The sequence below is a fragment of the Opisthocomus hoazin genome, chromosome 11, assembly GCF_030867145.1.
Source record: "Opisthocomus hoazin isolate bOpiHoa1 chromosome 11, bOpiHoa1.hap1, whole genome shotgun sequence".
Lineage (NCBI taxonomy): Eukaryota > Metazoa > Chordata > Aves > Opisthocomiformes > Opisthocomidae > Opisthocomus > Opisthocomus hoazin.
Window position 1 is genome coordinate 30268948 of NC_134424.1, and position 15896 is coordinate 30284843.

Sequence of the window (15896 nt, forward strand, 5' to 3'; positions counted from 1 at the left end):
GAACACAGAGGCGGACATGGGGAACCGGGACATGCCCCGCGCTCTGTCTCGGCGCCCACACGGTGGAGCGGGTCGGCGGGCCTGACTTGGGCTGGAGCGGGCTGAGGAGATCTCCCAGTGCCCGAGCTGCCGGCCGGCCCCGGGAGCCTGACGGGGCCGTCGCAGGTCGGGTGCGGGGCAGGGGCGCGGGGCGGGCGCCGCAGCGGCGGCTCCCCGGCAGAGCGCTCGCTCCCGGCCCACGCCCGCACCGCTACCCGGCGGCCCAGTCCCCGCCAAGGCGGGAGCGAGCCCGGCGTCCCGTCGGGGCGGGCGCGGGCGGGCCCGGTGTCCCGCCAGGGCACGGGCAGGCCGTGTCGCCCCCTGCCACGTCCCTCCTGCCGCGGCCCCGCCGCCCCGTACTTAAGGCGGCGGCGGGAGCTGCTGCAGCTCACGCCCTGATGGTGTATCCCCACAGGAGATGGCCCCGACGTGTTTGCGGCCCCTGCTGAGGTACCGGTCCTTCGCCATCCTCTTCCTCACGCCGCTGCTGCTGCTGCCGCTGCCGGTCGTTGTGCAGACGCGGGTAAGTGCCTGCGGGGCCCTGGCGGGGAACAGAGGCCCTCCCCCCATCCAGCCCCTGCCGCCCCACAGGAGACCACCCCAGGCCCCCGGCCTGGGCCCCGCTGCCCGAGAGCCCCTGTCCTGGCCGGCCCGCCCGCCGGCCTTGGGCCGCAGCATCCCCCGGCCCGCGGGGCCGCAGCGCCCACACCCGCTCCCGGCCGAGCTGCGGGCTGCGCTCCCCAGCTATCTGGGGGCACCGGTGCTGGGCGGCTGAGGATCTGCGCTCATCCTCAGGGCGGTGCCGCTGCCAGGACCTGCGGCTCCCACAGACCCAGCCCATCCGATGCGAGTCTTCTGAGGCCGAAGATGCAGACGGGCACAACTGGCCTGCACGTCTAGAGTTGTGTCTTGTGTTGCCTGGTGGTGGTGGCAGTGGACTGAACGACAGGGCTTCCAGGTTCTCTGGCTCACTCTGCTCCTGAGGCCCCGAGATGCTTTCAGGAGTGATGCTGAGTGGCACTCGTCATCAGCGGTGCCGTCAGAAGCTGAGAACTTTGTGTACTGCAGCGATCATAACAGGGTTTTGCATGCAGTATCCTCCAGTTCACATCCATCTTACTCCAGTGGCGGCGATGGCACAACTCCTTCGCTTTCAGTGGAGTTATACCAGCATAAAATTGGAATAACCCAGTGAAGAGTTTGGCCTTTAATGTATTTCAGCCTTCTTGGCAAATGTGAAATCTCAGTTCACAGTATTTTAGCCTACTAGGTCTTTAAAGTATATTCTGATGCTAAAACCAGTCTTTCTTCTGAGTGACCTGTATTGCTCAGTGTATTTTTGAGTATAGGAAAATGTCGTGCATATTTATAAACAAAACTGCCAGCCCTTCTGTTTTGCCTGTCTAAGTGATCTCAGCCCTGCCTTGCAGTTGAATGCTGGTGCCTTATAGAAAGAGGAATTCTTGACTGTTAGGCGCTACTTAGGTCAATACCAGGAAAGATAATTTCCCTAAAAAAGTGAATATGTCTTCAGTTTTCCGGTATTTGTAGGAATATCGTGTCATCAGTCTAATCGGGGAAATTACAGTATTTCACAATGGGAGAGTAACATTTCTGTCAGTGAGAGCTTTTTCAGCTCTCAGTGAGAAGGCAGATAGATCACTGTGTTTCTTGTCAACTGTCCAGAGACACCAAAGAAACATTCTGACCATTCGCATAAATCACAGGTAGATACAGGTATATATTTAATTCCAGATGTTTGGTTGTTTGAATTGGCTGTGGTTGTTGTGGTTAACTTGTAAGTGTGGTTGTATTTTCGAACTTCACATAAATTATTTACTCTCCACTCTACAAAACCAGTGTTTCTTCTGTATTGTGAATTTTATTCACTTAGAGTTGTTTATCTGTCTTGCATACTGGCAACAGATTAACCACAGTCAGTTCTAGCACTTAGTTACTGTGGTACAGCATAAATTGTATCATGAGCTCACCTCACATTTATTAAGGGAAGAGACTTAAATAGGCTCTGTCTGATATCTTTTAGTCTTTGAAGAAATTTTTTTTTTCAAAACTTGTGCTGCAATTAATCTCCTGGAAGTCTGAAGGAAAAACGTTCAAGTTACTTACAAAGGCTGTTCTGGTTTTAAGCTTCTCTATAAAATGAAGGAAAACACACCCCTATTTATAAATATCACCTTACGGTATGTTTTAAATGTCACTGTAACACCATTTATTTTTGCAATAAAGTCTCATTTGTTGTATTAGAATAAAATCCTATAAACACATACTCTAAATATGAGCAAATTCTGAACTACAGAACACTCACTTAAGCTTTAAAACACTGTTTACTGTTGGCTAATGAATGCTTGCTTCTCCTAACAATTTTGCAAGGAGAAACCAAGGAAGGCTAGGTTACAGAAATGCCTGATCAGCAGTATAAAAAGACATGTTACAGCATTTCTAATCTAGGGAATCCCCTTAGCAGGTAAGCACAGTATGATTTGGGAAGTAACTAAATACCTCTAATGTGCTCAGTCACCAAAAAAAAAAGGTAAAAGAGTTTTACTTTAAGAGTTACTTTTATAAGTTAAGAACTTTTACATTATTTAGGTATATATTTTCTGGGCTCAGGTGTGTTACTGGGCACACGTCGAAGACTTGTGAATTTCAGGCAAGCTAATCATCCACACAGGGAAATTTGGCCATCCATTTAAAAATAATTAACTCAAAATAGAAATGCCCAAATCTACAAACACTACTAAAAATTCTCGGCTCCTAGATATGAAATCTGCTTAGCTCAACTGATGAGAGGTAATTGCACACTGCAAACTGTGTACTTACCTAGTTGTGGAAGGTTTGTTTTTCTCACACCCTACATTTTGTGGGGGTGCATTAGAACAAACACTGTGGTCAAAAAGATGTAAGTGACTTCAGAACAAGGTTTAAAAGTACAAGTTTAAATCCTGATGCTTCAGCTACCTATTTCAGCTATTATTAAGCTACAGACAATGGAGTGTTTGGGCTCCCTGTAAGAGCTACCAATGTGTTTCTTATCTCTAAGAATGGTTTTCTATGCTTAAATGTGTCTTCCATTATGTTGCAGGAGGCCAAATGTGCATATATCATCATCATCATGGCAGTATACTGGTGCACTGAAGTGATCCCACTGGCTGTTACCTCCCTCATACCTGTGGTATTTTTCCCTCTGCTTGGAGTTCAGAGCTCTAAGAAGGTAAGGAGCAGTTCTTGCTCAATCCAGATCTGCTATAGGGATATGCATTGCTCTGATCCTCCGTCAATATTCAGCAAAGAAGTCTGATAGGAAAGTGTTGCGGCTTTGTGGTGCTATTTCTGAACATGTGCTCAAGCAGTGTTCAGCCTTCCTGTATGGAAAGATGCTGAACTAAATATGCGTTTGCCCAAAATGTTAAGGGTGTGGAGTCTGAGGTGGTAGAGGGGAAGGTCTGTTCCTGGGCATGGATCTTGCTGGAGCGCATCCCACTAGTGCCAGCAGCTTGTGTGTTCATAACCCATCCCATGAAAGGTCAGTGCTGACATATCCTCTGGGAGATCTCAAAATGCATGGACAAATTTCTTCTGACAGGGTAGACAGCATGATGCCAGCAAGTACCCTGTGTGCCCTCCAAAGCTCATTCTGGCTCTTTGCGCTAGTGCTTTAGTCCAAGGGAGAGGGGCTGTATTTGTGTACTGTAACCCAGCTTCACTGCTGGCCAACAAGCTGCTAAGGGCAGGTGTGGTTACTAACGGTGCTGAGAAATCTGTTTTGGAGCTTGGCATTTCTAGTACTCACACAATACTTTGAGCCTCTAACAATGTTTTAGGAAACTGCTGACATTTTGGACTTTATTAATGCCTGATAATCCAAAAAGAAGATTTATGATGCACAAAACTGCCCCTGCACTAGACAGTTCAGCACTTAAACGGGATCAAGGGTTCAGGAAACTGGAGGTAGCCCTGAGGCTGCAACTGCTCCTTCTGCCAGTGTTGGGCCTGGTGCAGTAAAAGGCTTTGAGAAGATGAAAGGCAACACATGCTAGTGAAGCTAGTGAGAGGCAACATTTGGGCCCTGACCTACCTTCTCTGTTTTTCAGGTGTCCTTGCAGTACCTAAATGACACAAACATGCTTTTCGTTGGAGGGCTGATTGTTGCAATTTCTGTTGAACACTGGAATCTTCACAAAAGGATTGCACTGAGGGTCCTGCTGATTCTTGGGGTGAAACCTTCACTGTAAGAGTGTTACATTCCTTCTTCCTTGCTTGTGTCTTTTTAGCAGAGGTGTAGGGATGGTGTTTAACAGTCAGCAGAGAAGGGAACCTTCAAGAACCTCTTTAGCTGCACTTGTACAGAGTTTCTAGAGGTGAAGTCTGGCAGCAGGAACATTTTACTTGTCCTTTAGCCAAAAACAGCATCTGGATCTTGCTGTTGTGGGCAAAATGTAGACAGACTTAATCATGCACAGACTAAGGAGCTAAATGGCTTTCTGGCATTCCTTCAGTGAAGGTGGCAGAGCTGTCCTAGAAGGGAATCTGCCCCTGCTTTGTATTACTGGACGCTACACACATCCCTGCCTGGGCTCTGCTGCCTGAATTGCAGTGACTACAAAGCCTAGCAGCATCTGTTTTCTCTCCTCCTTTCTCCTCTGTCTGTTTCTCTTCTTTCAGCCTCATGCTGGGATTTATGGTAGTCACCGCTTTCCTGTCCATGTGGATAAGTAACACAGCCACCACTGCTATGATGGTTCCTATTGTCCAAGCTGTCCTGGATCAAATGGACAGCACAGAGTATGATGTGACCATGATGGAAGAAGCAGCCGGGCAAACAAATACAGCGACTGAGCTGGAGGAAAAGAATGCATCAGATCCCACTTCAGTGCATGGTAAGGCCTACTCAGCAGTGAGTTCATTCTACTGCACTTGGTATACTCAGAGCTCCCTGACTAGAAGGAGTTCTCTATACCTTTCTGAAGGAAAGAGGATGGTAACCTGACTGATAATCCCTAAATGTATGACATTTAGGTTTTACGAAATGGCTTCCAATTTTAGTGGCTGCCGTTTTGTTATGCCTAGTGCTAAATCCCATGCAGGTTGTTATGTTATTTCCTTCAAGATGGGGTCATCCTCCTCTAGTTTTCCTAGAATTAACTGCCTGCTCAGGGAAGTGAAAAGTGTATCCTGTGGGAAATACCGTCCAACCCCCCAGCATTCCACTTTCTAAATCTTGTGGTTATCAGTGAGGATTCAGCTTCTAAGCCATGTAGGAATGTTTGAAAAAATTTGTGCAAACACAACCTATTTTTGGTTCTGGGGTAATAAATAGCTCTTTTTTTGGCCAGATTGTGTGTGGAAGTGGGGAGAAGAAAGAGGCATACTTTAAAAGCTGCGTGGAAAAGCGGAGCTGGTGTCATTTGACTCACAGTAGACAAACTACTGTTTGGAACACTTTAAAGTGTGATCTTATCCTGATGCTTGACCCCACAAGGTCCTTCTGTCAACGCTGTGGTTCTGCAGTAGGTTTCACTTGACTTGAACCATGTACACAAACTCAGTCCCTCTGATTTCACTGCTCTACTGTGCTGTTACAGAGGGCTATATTATTAAATACCATTGAAGATCAGATCTGTGGTGCCTTTCTCTTTCAGAGAATGAAAGATTGTCTTGGGGATTTTCATGGAGATGTGATTTCACTGAATTAGCAACTTGATCTGCCACGATTCCCTGTGTGAATGTGTGTAAGAATGAGTGCAAATGGTGGCAGTGCATACTGTGTCCCATACTTCAAGCCTTCTGCCTGGGACACACCATGCCCATTTTCTGGCTTACATGTCCATGGAAGGCACAGTGTAGAAGAAGGGTGCTTACGTGTGCCAGAGATTGCTCTGTCATGAGATTGACTCATAACTGCGATATTTGTTTGAACCTTGGAGGCATCGTTTAGATACAACTGTGATCTCTGCTTTTTGGTTGCTTCCTTTCTTACCTCACTTGCTAAGGGAGAATGCACTATGACTGTGCAAAACTCAGACACCGTGTTTATCTAAGATATGTAAGCCTGCAAGAACACCACTTGGTCACAGAGTGCTCTGTAAGGTTGCTCATTTCTACCTTCCAAAAAGTTGTATTAAAGATAAGTTTTCATATTTGCAAATGCTCTTTTTGACGTTGATTCTTGACTCCCAAAACCGCACTTCCGCTCTGAGACCAGTAATAATAATTTTGCTGTTTTTTTGTCCACTTAGAAGGACTTCACTTTGCTGACTAATCTATTTTAACATACAGTGAAGGTAATAAATGTGTGCAAAAAATACCTTTTGGTATTATTGAGTGGGTTGTAATTGCCATAAATTCGTTGTCCTGCTCCATTAGTCCAGTCAGACTTCAAGGTTAGACTGTTAACCTCAGAGAACAATGGACACAGCAGCAAAATTTCACAGTTGATGTAAACTGACAGAACATATCAATCTTAATAGTTATGCCAGGCAAGAATTTGGTTTTGGGTGGGTTTTTTCTGCCCATATTCACAGCTGTTAAAGCTAGTTGGGTTCTTACCATGGTATTGGAATGGTTCTAGTGACTACAGTATCTGGTTGGTGGTAAGGCTCTGTGTGAAACAGGAGATTACTGCTGAGAAACTGTGGCACCAATGTGGACAACGGCTTTCTTGGATCATGTAGACCTGGATTGTCAACCTCTCTCTTCAGCTGCTCATGGACATGAGTCCAAAGTGTTTAGGAACGTATCTGTGGGGTTTTTTAATTAAAATACATGACACACACAAACTGGAAGCACTGAGCCTGCAGACCCTGTCCTGAACTCTCTGCCTCCCTAACTTCACCTGAGGCAAGTCATGTTCTTTGTGTCTAGTCGTCAGCGATGGACAAGTCCCTGATGACCCCAGATCTTCTGAAGAAAAGAAAATGAGGAAGCGTATACGTAAGGGAATGACGCTCTGTGTATGCTATGCTGCCAGCATTGGAGGAACTGCAACGCTCACTGGAACAGGACCAAACATTGTATTGAAAGGCCAGATGAATCAGTAAGTCATTCTTGCTGTTTCTTTTACTTATACTGTCTTACTGTTTCTGTGACCAACTGATTAGTCTTAGATGACAGTTTCAGTTGCAAACTATAGGCAATAACCAGTCCATGAACTGAGAGAGAGAAACGTGTATAAAGTGATGGGCCTCTTTTTTCTGCTTCAGCCTTTTTTAGGCAGCTATGTGCTGCTATTATAGGTCTCCTGAGAGACTTGGAAATACGTTCTGGTAATCAGCAGGCAGACAGTTGATCATGAGATATTGATGGTTATGCTTCCTTTTTCAACTGAAATGCAGAGGAACTGAAGTGAAGAGCATCAGAAAAATGCATGATTAACCCTTCTCATAAGCACACTGAGGAGAGCAAAAAATAGCTTAGCCTCTCCTATAATATTATTCCTCCACGCTGTAGCTGTGTAAACTCTACAGATACTTTTGTAAAAGAAAGGATTTATCCACAAAATACTTTTTACTAAACTGAGTTTGGAAATTGATTTAAATACAACCTAATCGACAGCAGAAATTTTGCAGACTCCACAACAGTCCCTCAACATTGCTTGCTTATGTTGGCAGTACTTAAACCTCAGCTGCCACACTACCCATTGGTTTTGACACCTAGCTGGAAATTTGCTATTGATATCTTTCCTCCAGTGAACGCAGAGGAGAACAAAAGTTGCTGTTCTTAAGACACTGGTTTCATTCTTTTAAGCCAAATAGCAACTTCATCTTCTATTGAAGTGAGCAGAAGTGCAGCTACTAATTTCAAGAAAGACAATTCTTGCTCTCTTATTAGAATGAACAGGGAGGAAGAAAGAATGTCCTGTCTTGGGATAAATGAGCAGGCATATTGGAAGTGAAAGGTACCTAGCCTGTGTGGGAGATCTTTCAGCAGCGCTTACATGAGCTCCTATATACATTGAAGTAAAATACAGGGAAAACTGAGGATCATTTAGGTTCTGCTCTGAAATCCAGGCTGCCTTCCTATTGACTGCAGTTAGGCAATGGCTGTTGCCTATGATTCCTTGTAATGGTTGTCCTAGATTTACATGTACAATTGTCACTAGTGCATATTAAAGGGAGAGCAGATGATTACTAAAAGTTTTGACATTCTTACAGAAAGCATTTTTCTTTTCAGGCTATACCCCCAAAATAATGATGTTGTGAATTTTGCTTCCTGGTTTGGGTTTGCATTCCCAAACATGATATTGATGTTAGTACTAGCTTGGCTTTGGCTACAGTGCTTCTTCATGGGATTCAAGTGAGTATCTAACTGCGTGGTACTGTGTAAACCTCTCAGCTAGTGCAGATCACCTCACTGAGAAATCTGGATAAAACAAATGCATTGACAAGTTACTTATTTTGTAGCAGAGAGCAGTTCCATTTCACAGCAACTTTTGTGGTCTTTAAACCTTTTGTGTTCATGGGAGTTGCACTACGACAAAAGCTTTATACATTCTTAATGTTCAAACAGAATTGCCTTTTTATTTTTCAATTTCACATTTGAGAACTTCAGCCCTAGGAGAGCTAGCGTATCTGTTTTACTACCCTTGATTCAAAACTGAAGTTTTCATCCCAGGTTGCTCCAAACTGGACAGGAACTTACACCTGTTCATAGATCCCATTCTTCTATGAGAACTGGTGTGTCTGCATTAAATACTTTGGCACTGTTGTCTTTTCTTTGTCCTGGCCTCTTCTGTAGTCTGTGTCTGTCCCCAGGAGTGACAGCTTCAGAGTGGCAAGCATGCTAAATCCCTCTTGTGTGTTAATACGGTATATTCTTCTCCCTTTTTCTTAAAGCTTTAAAAAAAGCTGGGGCTGTGGGACAGAGAGAACTGCTAAAGAAAAAGCTGCATACGACGTGCTGAAGGCAGAAATGAAGAAATTAGGCCCTATCTCCTATGCTGAATTCAATGTCCTCCTAATGTTTCTTTTGCTGGTTCTATTGTGGTTTTCCAGAAACCCAGGCTTTGTAAAAGGCTGGGCCACCAGCCTCTTCCCAGGAGGAGGAAAGTAAGTTTTTAGAGTTTTTTTTCACACTGTACTCTCTTGGTTGTGAATCAGATTCCCTTGCTCTTACATTCCACTTTGAGTGCAGGGTCATTCATTCCAACCTTATCTGAATTCATTTGTTTGCTGGGCTTGATCCTGTCACTTGTGCATGAGATCGTCAATTGATCTATTGTTTGACAGTTTGTACTGCAATGAAGGCTGGAGACTGGGACATGGAGCAAGCCGAGCCTCCTAAAGGAAGAGAAAATTCTGTCCTGCTGGTCTCAGTCACACTGATGTGCATGTTAGTATTTTGTTTCTATGAGGTCCAGTCAGTTGCGGTGTTATTTCAATGTTTGGTAACACTGCCTCTAAACAATAGCTTAGAACTCACTGGGAAATTGATTTGGTGCTTTGAATGATTTCTTCGTGTGATGTCTGTGGCAGATTAAGAACATGAAATGCACAATGGAACTATCATTCAGACCATTTCTTTACACATCTGTCATTGAGATACTAGTGTTGAATCTCTTCACAAAGAAGGAACCCTGCTCCCAGGAGCCATTGTCATCTGTGACTCTGGTTATTAATGTGTATTATAGCTAGTTTCTTTTATTATGGTGTTTGTGTCATGGCAAGTCTGAGAGACCTCAGTCATGATCTAATGAGCTGTTTTGCTAATGTACGAGCCCCAAACAGGATGACAAAGAGCAGTGACTGCAATGCCAGAAGGTAGCTGTCTTCTAGGAGAAAGATCTCTATTTTCTAAGCGATATTCTCTTTTTTTTCTTTTAGGTATATCACTGATTCTGCTCCTGCTGTGCTTATTGCCCTGCTGCTGTTTATCCTTCCTGCTAATAAACCCAAATTCATAGGCCGGAATCCAAGTGTGTCTGACCCTGAACAGGCTGAAGAAGGTATTTAAAAGAGGAATTGTAACATTGTGAAACAGCCAGCTCCAGCTAACATGGCAGAAACATGTACTGGATTTGCATGCAGTTCTTCAGGGTAGCTCACCTCCCGCACTTCTTGGGCAGGGCTGGAGCACAGTCCCTGCTCCTGCGTACTACCCTTAACCTGCGCAGGTTTTCCAGTAATATGCATCTGCCTGTTGGGTCTTTCCCTAGTATCTTATAGAACAGGAGACAAAATGTCTTCACTCTCCTAAAACATGTTCTGCTTTTCATTCCTTACTTCAGATATAAAAAAGCCATTTTCATCAACCCCGCTGCTAGACTGGAATGTGGTTCAGAGGAAGATGCCCTGGAGCATTGTGCTGCTGCTGGGAGGAGGTTTTGCTTTGGCTGATGCAAGCGCAGTATGTCCTGACATCTGTTTTTCTCTGACTCAAAGGCGAACTTCCCTGGTTTGTTATCTAGTCCTGTATTACCGGGCATGCACCCAAAGCCAAACCCAGTAGAGATGTTCAGATCTGGAGGCAGATCTAAATTAGCAGAAACGGGGAGGAGAGGTGAATGTTTGTGCCTCTTTTTCAGGAATTTGTGTGCTCTGACCAAGTTTCTTCAATTTATCTTACTTCTTGGAGGCTGCAGAGTAGTTTGGGATCTTCACTGGCTGGATGGACCAGAAAAGCAGCCTTTGTTATTAATGTTATCATCCCAATCCCAGCCCTGGCTAGAAAAATGGAAGTATAGAGAACACTTGTAAGATTTTCAGAACCGTTTACAATTTGTTTAAAGGATATATGTCTTGAGATTTAAACCAAACCACTACTGAAGTGGTCAAGAAGAAAATCGTTGTGGGTAGACATCCTCCATAATTGTGTACAGCGGGGTTTCTTGAGCTTCTTGTCAGTGGCTGTTGCTAGGAAGTATGCTGCATTCTGTAAGACCATGGTTTGATCCTATGTTCATAAACTCACAGAAAAGGCAGCTGAATTCCCAAAACAGGAAAGAATCTTGAGGTGAACTGTATTGTTTCCTTCATCACTGCTAAGATGCATCTAAATCAAAGCAAGCCTTAGCTATCAACAGTGCCATGCATTGAGGAAATTCATATTCAGATCTAAGTTTTGTGGCTAGGTAGTTTTAAACCATGGGGCAAATTAAAGCTCTATGGCCTTACATTCATCTACATACAACATACATACATTATTAAAGCTCCAGAGCATTAGAAGGCATCAAGTCAAAGGTTTTGTAACCTGAGTCAATCACTGCCTACATACATACAACAGAGCATTCATACCGAATCAGTATCTTCAGAAACCTTAGAAAAACATGCCAGGAAACTTCTGAGTGACACATTAAGTATTTGCAATAGTCTTATCAATAATTGTTTCTGTTTAGCAAAAAAACATAACTTTGTAACCAAAGTGTGAACAAGTCTCTGAGTTCCAGAAAAATAAGGAAAGTGGGACTCCGTATTATGTCTAGTTGGCAAGGAATTTCTTTTAGTGTTTGTGATAGATCATTGCATTTTCCCATGTGGTGTTCATATAATTCAGGAGTCATTTCGCATTATTTGGTAGGAACGTTACATATAATATGAGTTCCCTGTTCATGAGCTAGGGGTTCAAAGCCTTACTGAAAAACACTCTCTCTTCTTGTCAGGCCTCTGGGCTCTCAGCTTGGCTGGGTCATCAAATGACTCCACTAGGATCTATCCCACCATGGGCCATTGCAACAGTACTTTCGCTTATTATAGCTGTCTTCACTGAATGCACCAGTAATGTCGCCACAGCCACCCTCTTCCTACCTGTCTTTTCATCCATGGTAAGATTATTTCCATCCTGTTATGTTATCAACTGGGAGATCAGAGTTAAACTGACAGTCTCTAGTGGCAAAGCAATATCATATTTATTGTCTTGAAAGTTGCTCCAATGTTAATCTGAAAGCCAGTAATGAAGCAGTCTATCTGACAGTATACCATACCAGTGATTTTAGCTGGGATTCATCACTATGTTTATAGCATCATATGTAGATGTAAAGTGGGAATGCAAACTTTCTCCAGTCTGCCCTACCATATGCCTGAACCATGAGAACCAGCTCTTTGGGGCAGGAGGTAATTCAGGATGCCTATCCCATGGCACTGTCACTGAAGAGCAAGCCATTTCAAGCCTTCTGTAAGATGTGTCCCTTGGCCCTGGAGAAAGTGAAGTGAGAGCCACTCTTTTAATGCAGATCAACAAACACCGGTTACTTCCGGTCGTTTTGTATTTGAACCACCAACTCGGAACTGGAAAAACACACGCATAAAAATCCAAACCAAAACAAAATCCAGCACTTGCGGTTCATCCTTTTGAATGGTTCCTTCATCTTCATGGTTTTATGCTAGAATACAGAAAGTGGTAGGCCTGGTTATTAGAAATGTGCCATTTTCCATGGGAAGCCAGAATAATTTTAACACATTCAGAGGAAAACCTGAAAAGTTTTGCTGCCTTTTCTGAGCAGAATTGAAATTGTAGAATGAAGGAAAAAAAACAGATTACTTTTTTCTTTAATTTGGCAAGTACAACTGCTTTATGCTAGATCATTTCATCAAAGTAAAATTATGTCAGTCAAGGTGCTGAGCTATTAGTGACTCAAATTGGCAATTAAGTTCTGAGTCCCACAGAGTTTATGTGATGTCTAAGAGTGTTACTCCACATGCTAGTAATTATAATCCCATCCCTGCATTACCTTGGCAAAAGCGTGGTGCGAGGGCAAAGAAAAGTCATTGGATAAATATGACCAGAACTCCAAATTATACCACAGAGCAAAACAAACAACAAGAAAGATTCAAGCATTGTTTTTAAGTATCGTGGGACAGGAAACGAGAGCAAAGTTATCTTTAAGCTCATGTGGATTTCAGAATAATATTCTTGTAAATTACTTTGATGCTTTAATACCAGGAAATGAAATGAGCCTGTGTCTCAATGGCCTGGGAAATGTTCTCTATGCTTTTCTTTTGGAATACCTCCAGTGTGAAATTCTCTCCATTTTATTGCAGGCTGAATCTGTCAAGATCCATCCTTTGTATGTTATGCTGCCTGCTACTCTCAGTGCTTCCTTTGCCTTCATGCTACCTGTTGCAACACCGCCAAATGCAATAGTGTTTTCCTATGGCCACATCCGTGTTCTGGATATGGTAAGATGATAATTGCGTGATCTCTTATCTGAAGATCTCCATTGCCTTTATCATGAAATATGGTGAGAGTTTAATTTTCTTAGCCAAGTATTTCTGAAGTGTCAGGAAGCTCTTATGAGCTGTAACTATCACCCTATGCCCCTCTCTTATGCGGTGTTGATTTGCAATAAAGATTTGCATCTCTGAAGTAACAGTGCCTTTCTCACAGGCTTTGCAGACATACAGCCCAGCCCAATTGAAATTAAAAACTGACAGATCATAAGTCTCTTAAATACTGAAGGGTTAAAATGCAGCCAGTGCTTTCCAGTCTTCTGGGGCTTTGGTGAGTGTAGCTGAAGCCTTGTTTCCACAGGAGCTGAAAGCAGAAGGTAACAATCAGTTACCCTAAGCTCCCCCCCTCTGATTGCCTGCCAGATCACAGTGCCAGGTTCTGTGCTGAACACCCAAACATTATTGATTTTCTAACTGGAGACTTCAAGGGGGCAGAAGCTGTTCTTTAACTAATAAGAGCACCTTACTGTACATGCCTTAAAGCTGCTAGACTAGTTTTATAGCAAAGTGTTCCAAGGCTTTGCACAGTGTGTTCCTTGGCATCTCCACCTAAGCAGCTACATAGGGCAGTGGATACAGTGGCTATTTCTGTGATTTATTTGACCATGTGTCTTTCTGGTGTGCGTACAAATAGGCCTTGCTGCAATTTGCTGTGCTGGTGTTTGGTTATCATTGTTGATCTGGGCTTTTGTCCTAACAGGTTAGATCTGGAATACTGATGAACATCATTGGAGTCTTGTGTGTCACACTGGCCATCAACACATGGGGAAGACCTATGTTTGAGCTGGACACATTCCCAACCTGGGCAAACAGCACAACTAACCAGTGAGCAGTGAAGATTTCATGTGTTAAACAAGGAAAGGACCCTTAGTACTAGTCCCTGTTGCCTGAAGCCCTCTATAGAGTCTCATCACCACTTCAGATTGAGTGTCACGTGTTTGCTACCTTCCGGGAGTCACACATCACTTCAAGCATGAACCAACTAAAATTTATTCCAGTCATGCAGGAGCCAAAAGTGCTGTTTAATTACACAACCCTAAGGATCATGTGCCTGGATCATAAGTATGATCAAGTAATCCATTGTACCTTAAATCAAGGTCGAGGTTAAGAATTTATCGAACTTTAAATAAAGAGAGGGCAGGCTGTTGTATCAAATTGTTTGAACTATTGTATCACTGGTATATACTTGTAAATCATTAGCATTGATCACTGCACTCAGGAAGAGGCTGAAAATTTGTAGAATCATAGAATGGTTTGGATTGGAAGAGAAGTTAAAGATCATCTAGTTGCAACCCCTCTGCCATGGGCAGGGACACCTTCCACTAGACCAGGTTGCTCAAACTCATTAACTATTACTTATATCCACAAGTCAGCAGCTATACAGAGAAATCCTTATTGTCACTTGTCTAGTGAAAGAAGGGGTGTGCTGTGTTGTGTTTGCTATGTTTATGTTATGTTATGTCACGTCATGTTATATTTTGTTTTAGTAGGGCCTCAGCCATGTGGTGGAATCCTTCTAGGCCGACATCCAGCACATTTTCCATTGCCTTGTTTTCACTCCCAAATCTCACTGCATTTAGACACCCTTATTGAGGGTTGATATAACACAATTCCATGCTGGTCATGATTCAGCTGATGTCCTGAGCAATAAGTTAAGGCAAGCTTTGTGCTTCTTGCGCGGTGGCACTGGCAGGGCCAGGACCCTTTTCCTCTCTCAGCCACAGCATGTGGTTTCACATGCCAGCCAGTGTTTTGTTAGCACCAACCTGGAAATGACTGGTGGCCTAGAGGACTTCACACCTACTGTGAAAGTTCCTGGATTAGCCCCTGATGTGCCTTGTTAATTAACACTGGAATTTTGGAGTGCAGACAAGGCATGAGAAAGGCTCTAACTGAAGGCCTTGTGAAAATGTAGGGGGCCAGATATTAGAACTTGTGGTGGCTGACAGCAATGGGAGTTGTCTTGTGTACTTCAGAATTCAGGTCCTGTGAGAAAAGTGTCTTGTGGCACCTGTTTATGTCATTTCTGAAGGAGAACTCTACAGAAAGATTTGTGTTGGGCTAGGTGCATTTTGTCAGCGGTACGTGGATGCTTTTTGTTCAGCCCTGGAGATGAAGTTGGGTGGGAGGTAAGGCAGCGTGTTACAGTTGAGGGATGTGTGAGCATGGCCTGAGTTCTGCTCCCAGGCTTGCTGTGTAGCCTCATGCAAGTCAGTTCACCTCTTTTTGCCTCAGTTTCCCCTCCTGAAGAAGATGTCATGATATCTATCTACCTCACAAGGGTGTTGTGAGGACACAAGGTTCAAATTCTGCACCCATGGTGATTCCCTGCCTCATGATAAGGAGTGCCAGGTAGAATTTATAGAATCATAGAATTCTGGCCAGAAGATCTGGGCTCTAGCAAAGTATTGCATGTAGGATATTTAACAGTTTTGTTATTAACATGAATGTTCCTTATAGAACTGGAAAAATATTCACATTTTTGTCTTTAAAAGTGAGGAAAGTATTTATCCAAAAAATGACCAGGTGCTTTTTTGAGCAGAAAACTGCTTCAAGAATGATTTGATTTTCATGCCTTTATCTTCTGTGCTCTTTCAAGGTGCTGAGCACCATGAACTCTCTACTGACTGCTGTTTCTGAGTGCCTCCAACGGCACCCAGCTGGCTGCATGTGGTG

General features: G+C 43.7%; 1 protein-coding gene across 1 annotated transcript; it reads left to right on the forward strand.

The window, feature by feature from the left end:
- Window positions 1-452: 452 nt before the first annotated feature.
- On the forward strand, window positions 453-14392 carry LOC142362699 (Na(+)/citrate cotransporter-like). The gene is made up of 12 exons (XM_075432628.1): window positions 453-562; window positions 3143-3271; window positions 4152-4288; window positions 4723-4937; window positions 6922-7093; window positions 8230-8352; window positions 8892-9104; window positions 9879-10000; window positions 10283-10401; window positions 11654-11815; window positions 13032-13169; window positions 13921-14392. The coding sequence occupies exons 1-12, from the start codon at window positions 458-460 to the stop codon at window positions 14047-14049; spliced, it is 1764 nt and encodes a 587-aa protein (XP_075288743.1). The 5' UTR covers window positions 453-457; the 3' UTR covers window positions 14050-14392.
- Window positions 14393-15896: the final 1504 nt, after the last annotated feature.

What these genes read in the sequence shown, in the direction of transcription:
- LOC142362699 (XM_075432628.1), top strand. Translation starts at nt 458, where the DNA reads ATGGCCCCGACGTGTTTGCGGCCCCTGCTGAGGTACCGGTCCTTCGCC. An exon ending in CCCTGAACAGGCTGAAGAAG is followed by an intron (nt 10,001 to 10,282) that starts GTATTTAAAAGA and finishes TCCTTACTTCAG; the next exon opens with ATATAAAAAAGCCATTTTCA. An exon ending in CTTTGGCTGATGCAAGCGCA is followed by an intron (nt 10,402 to 11,653) that starts GTATGTCCTGAC and finishes TCTTCTTGTCAG; the next exon opens with GCCTCTGGGCTCTCAGCTTG.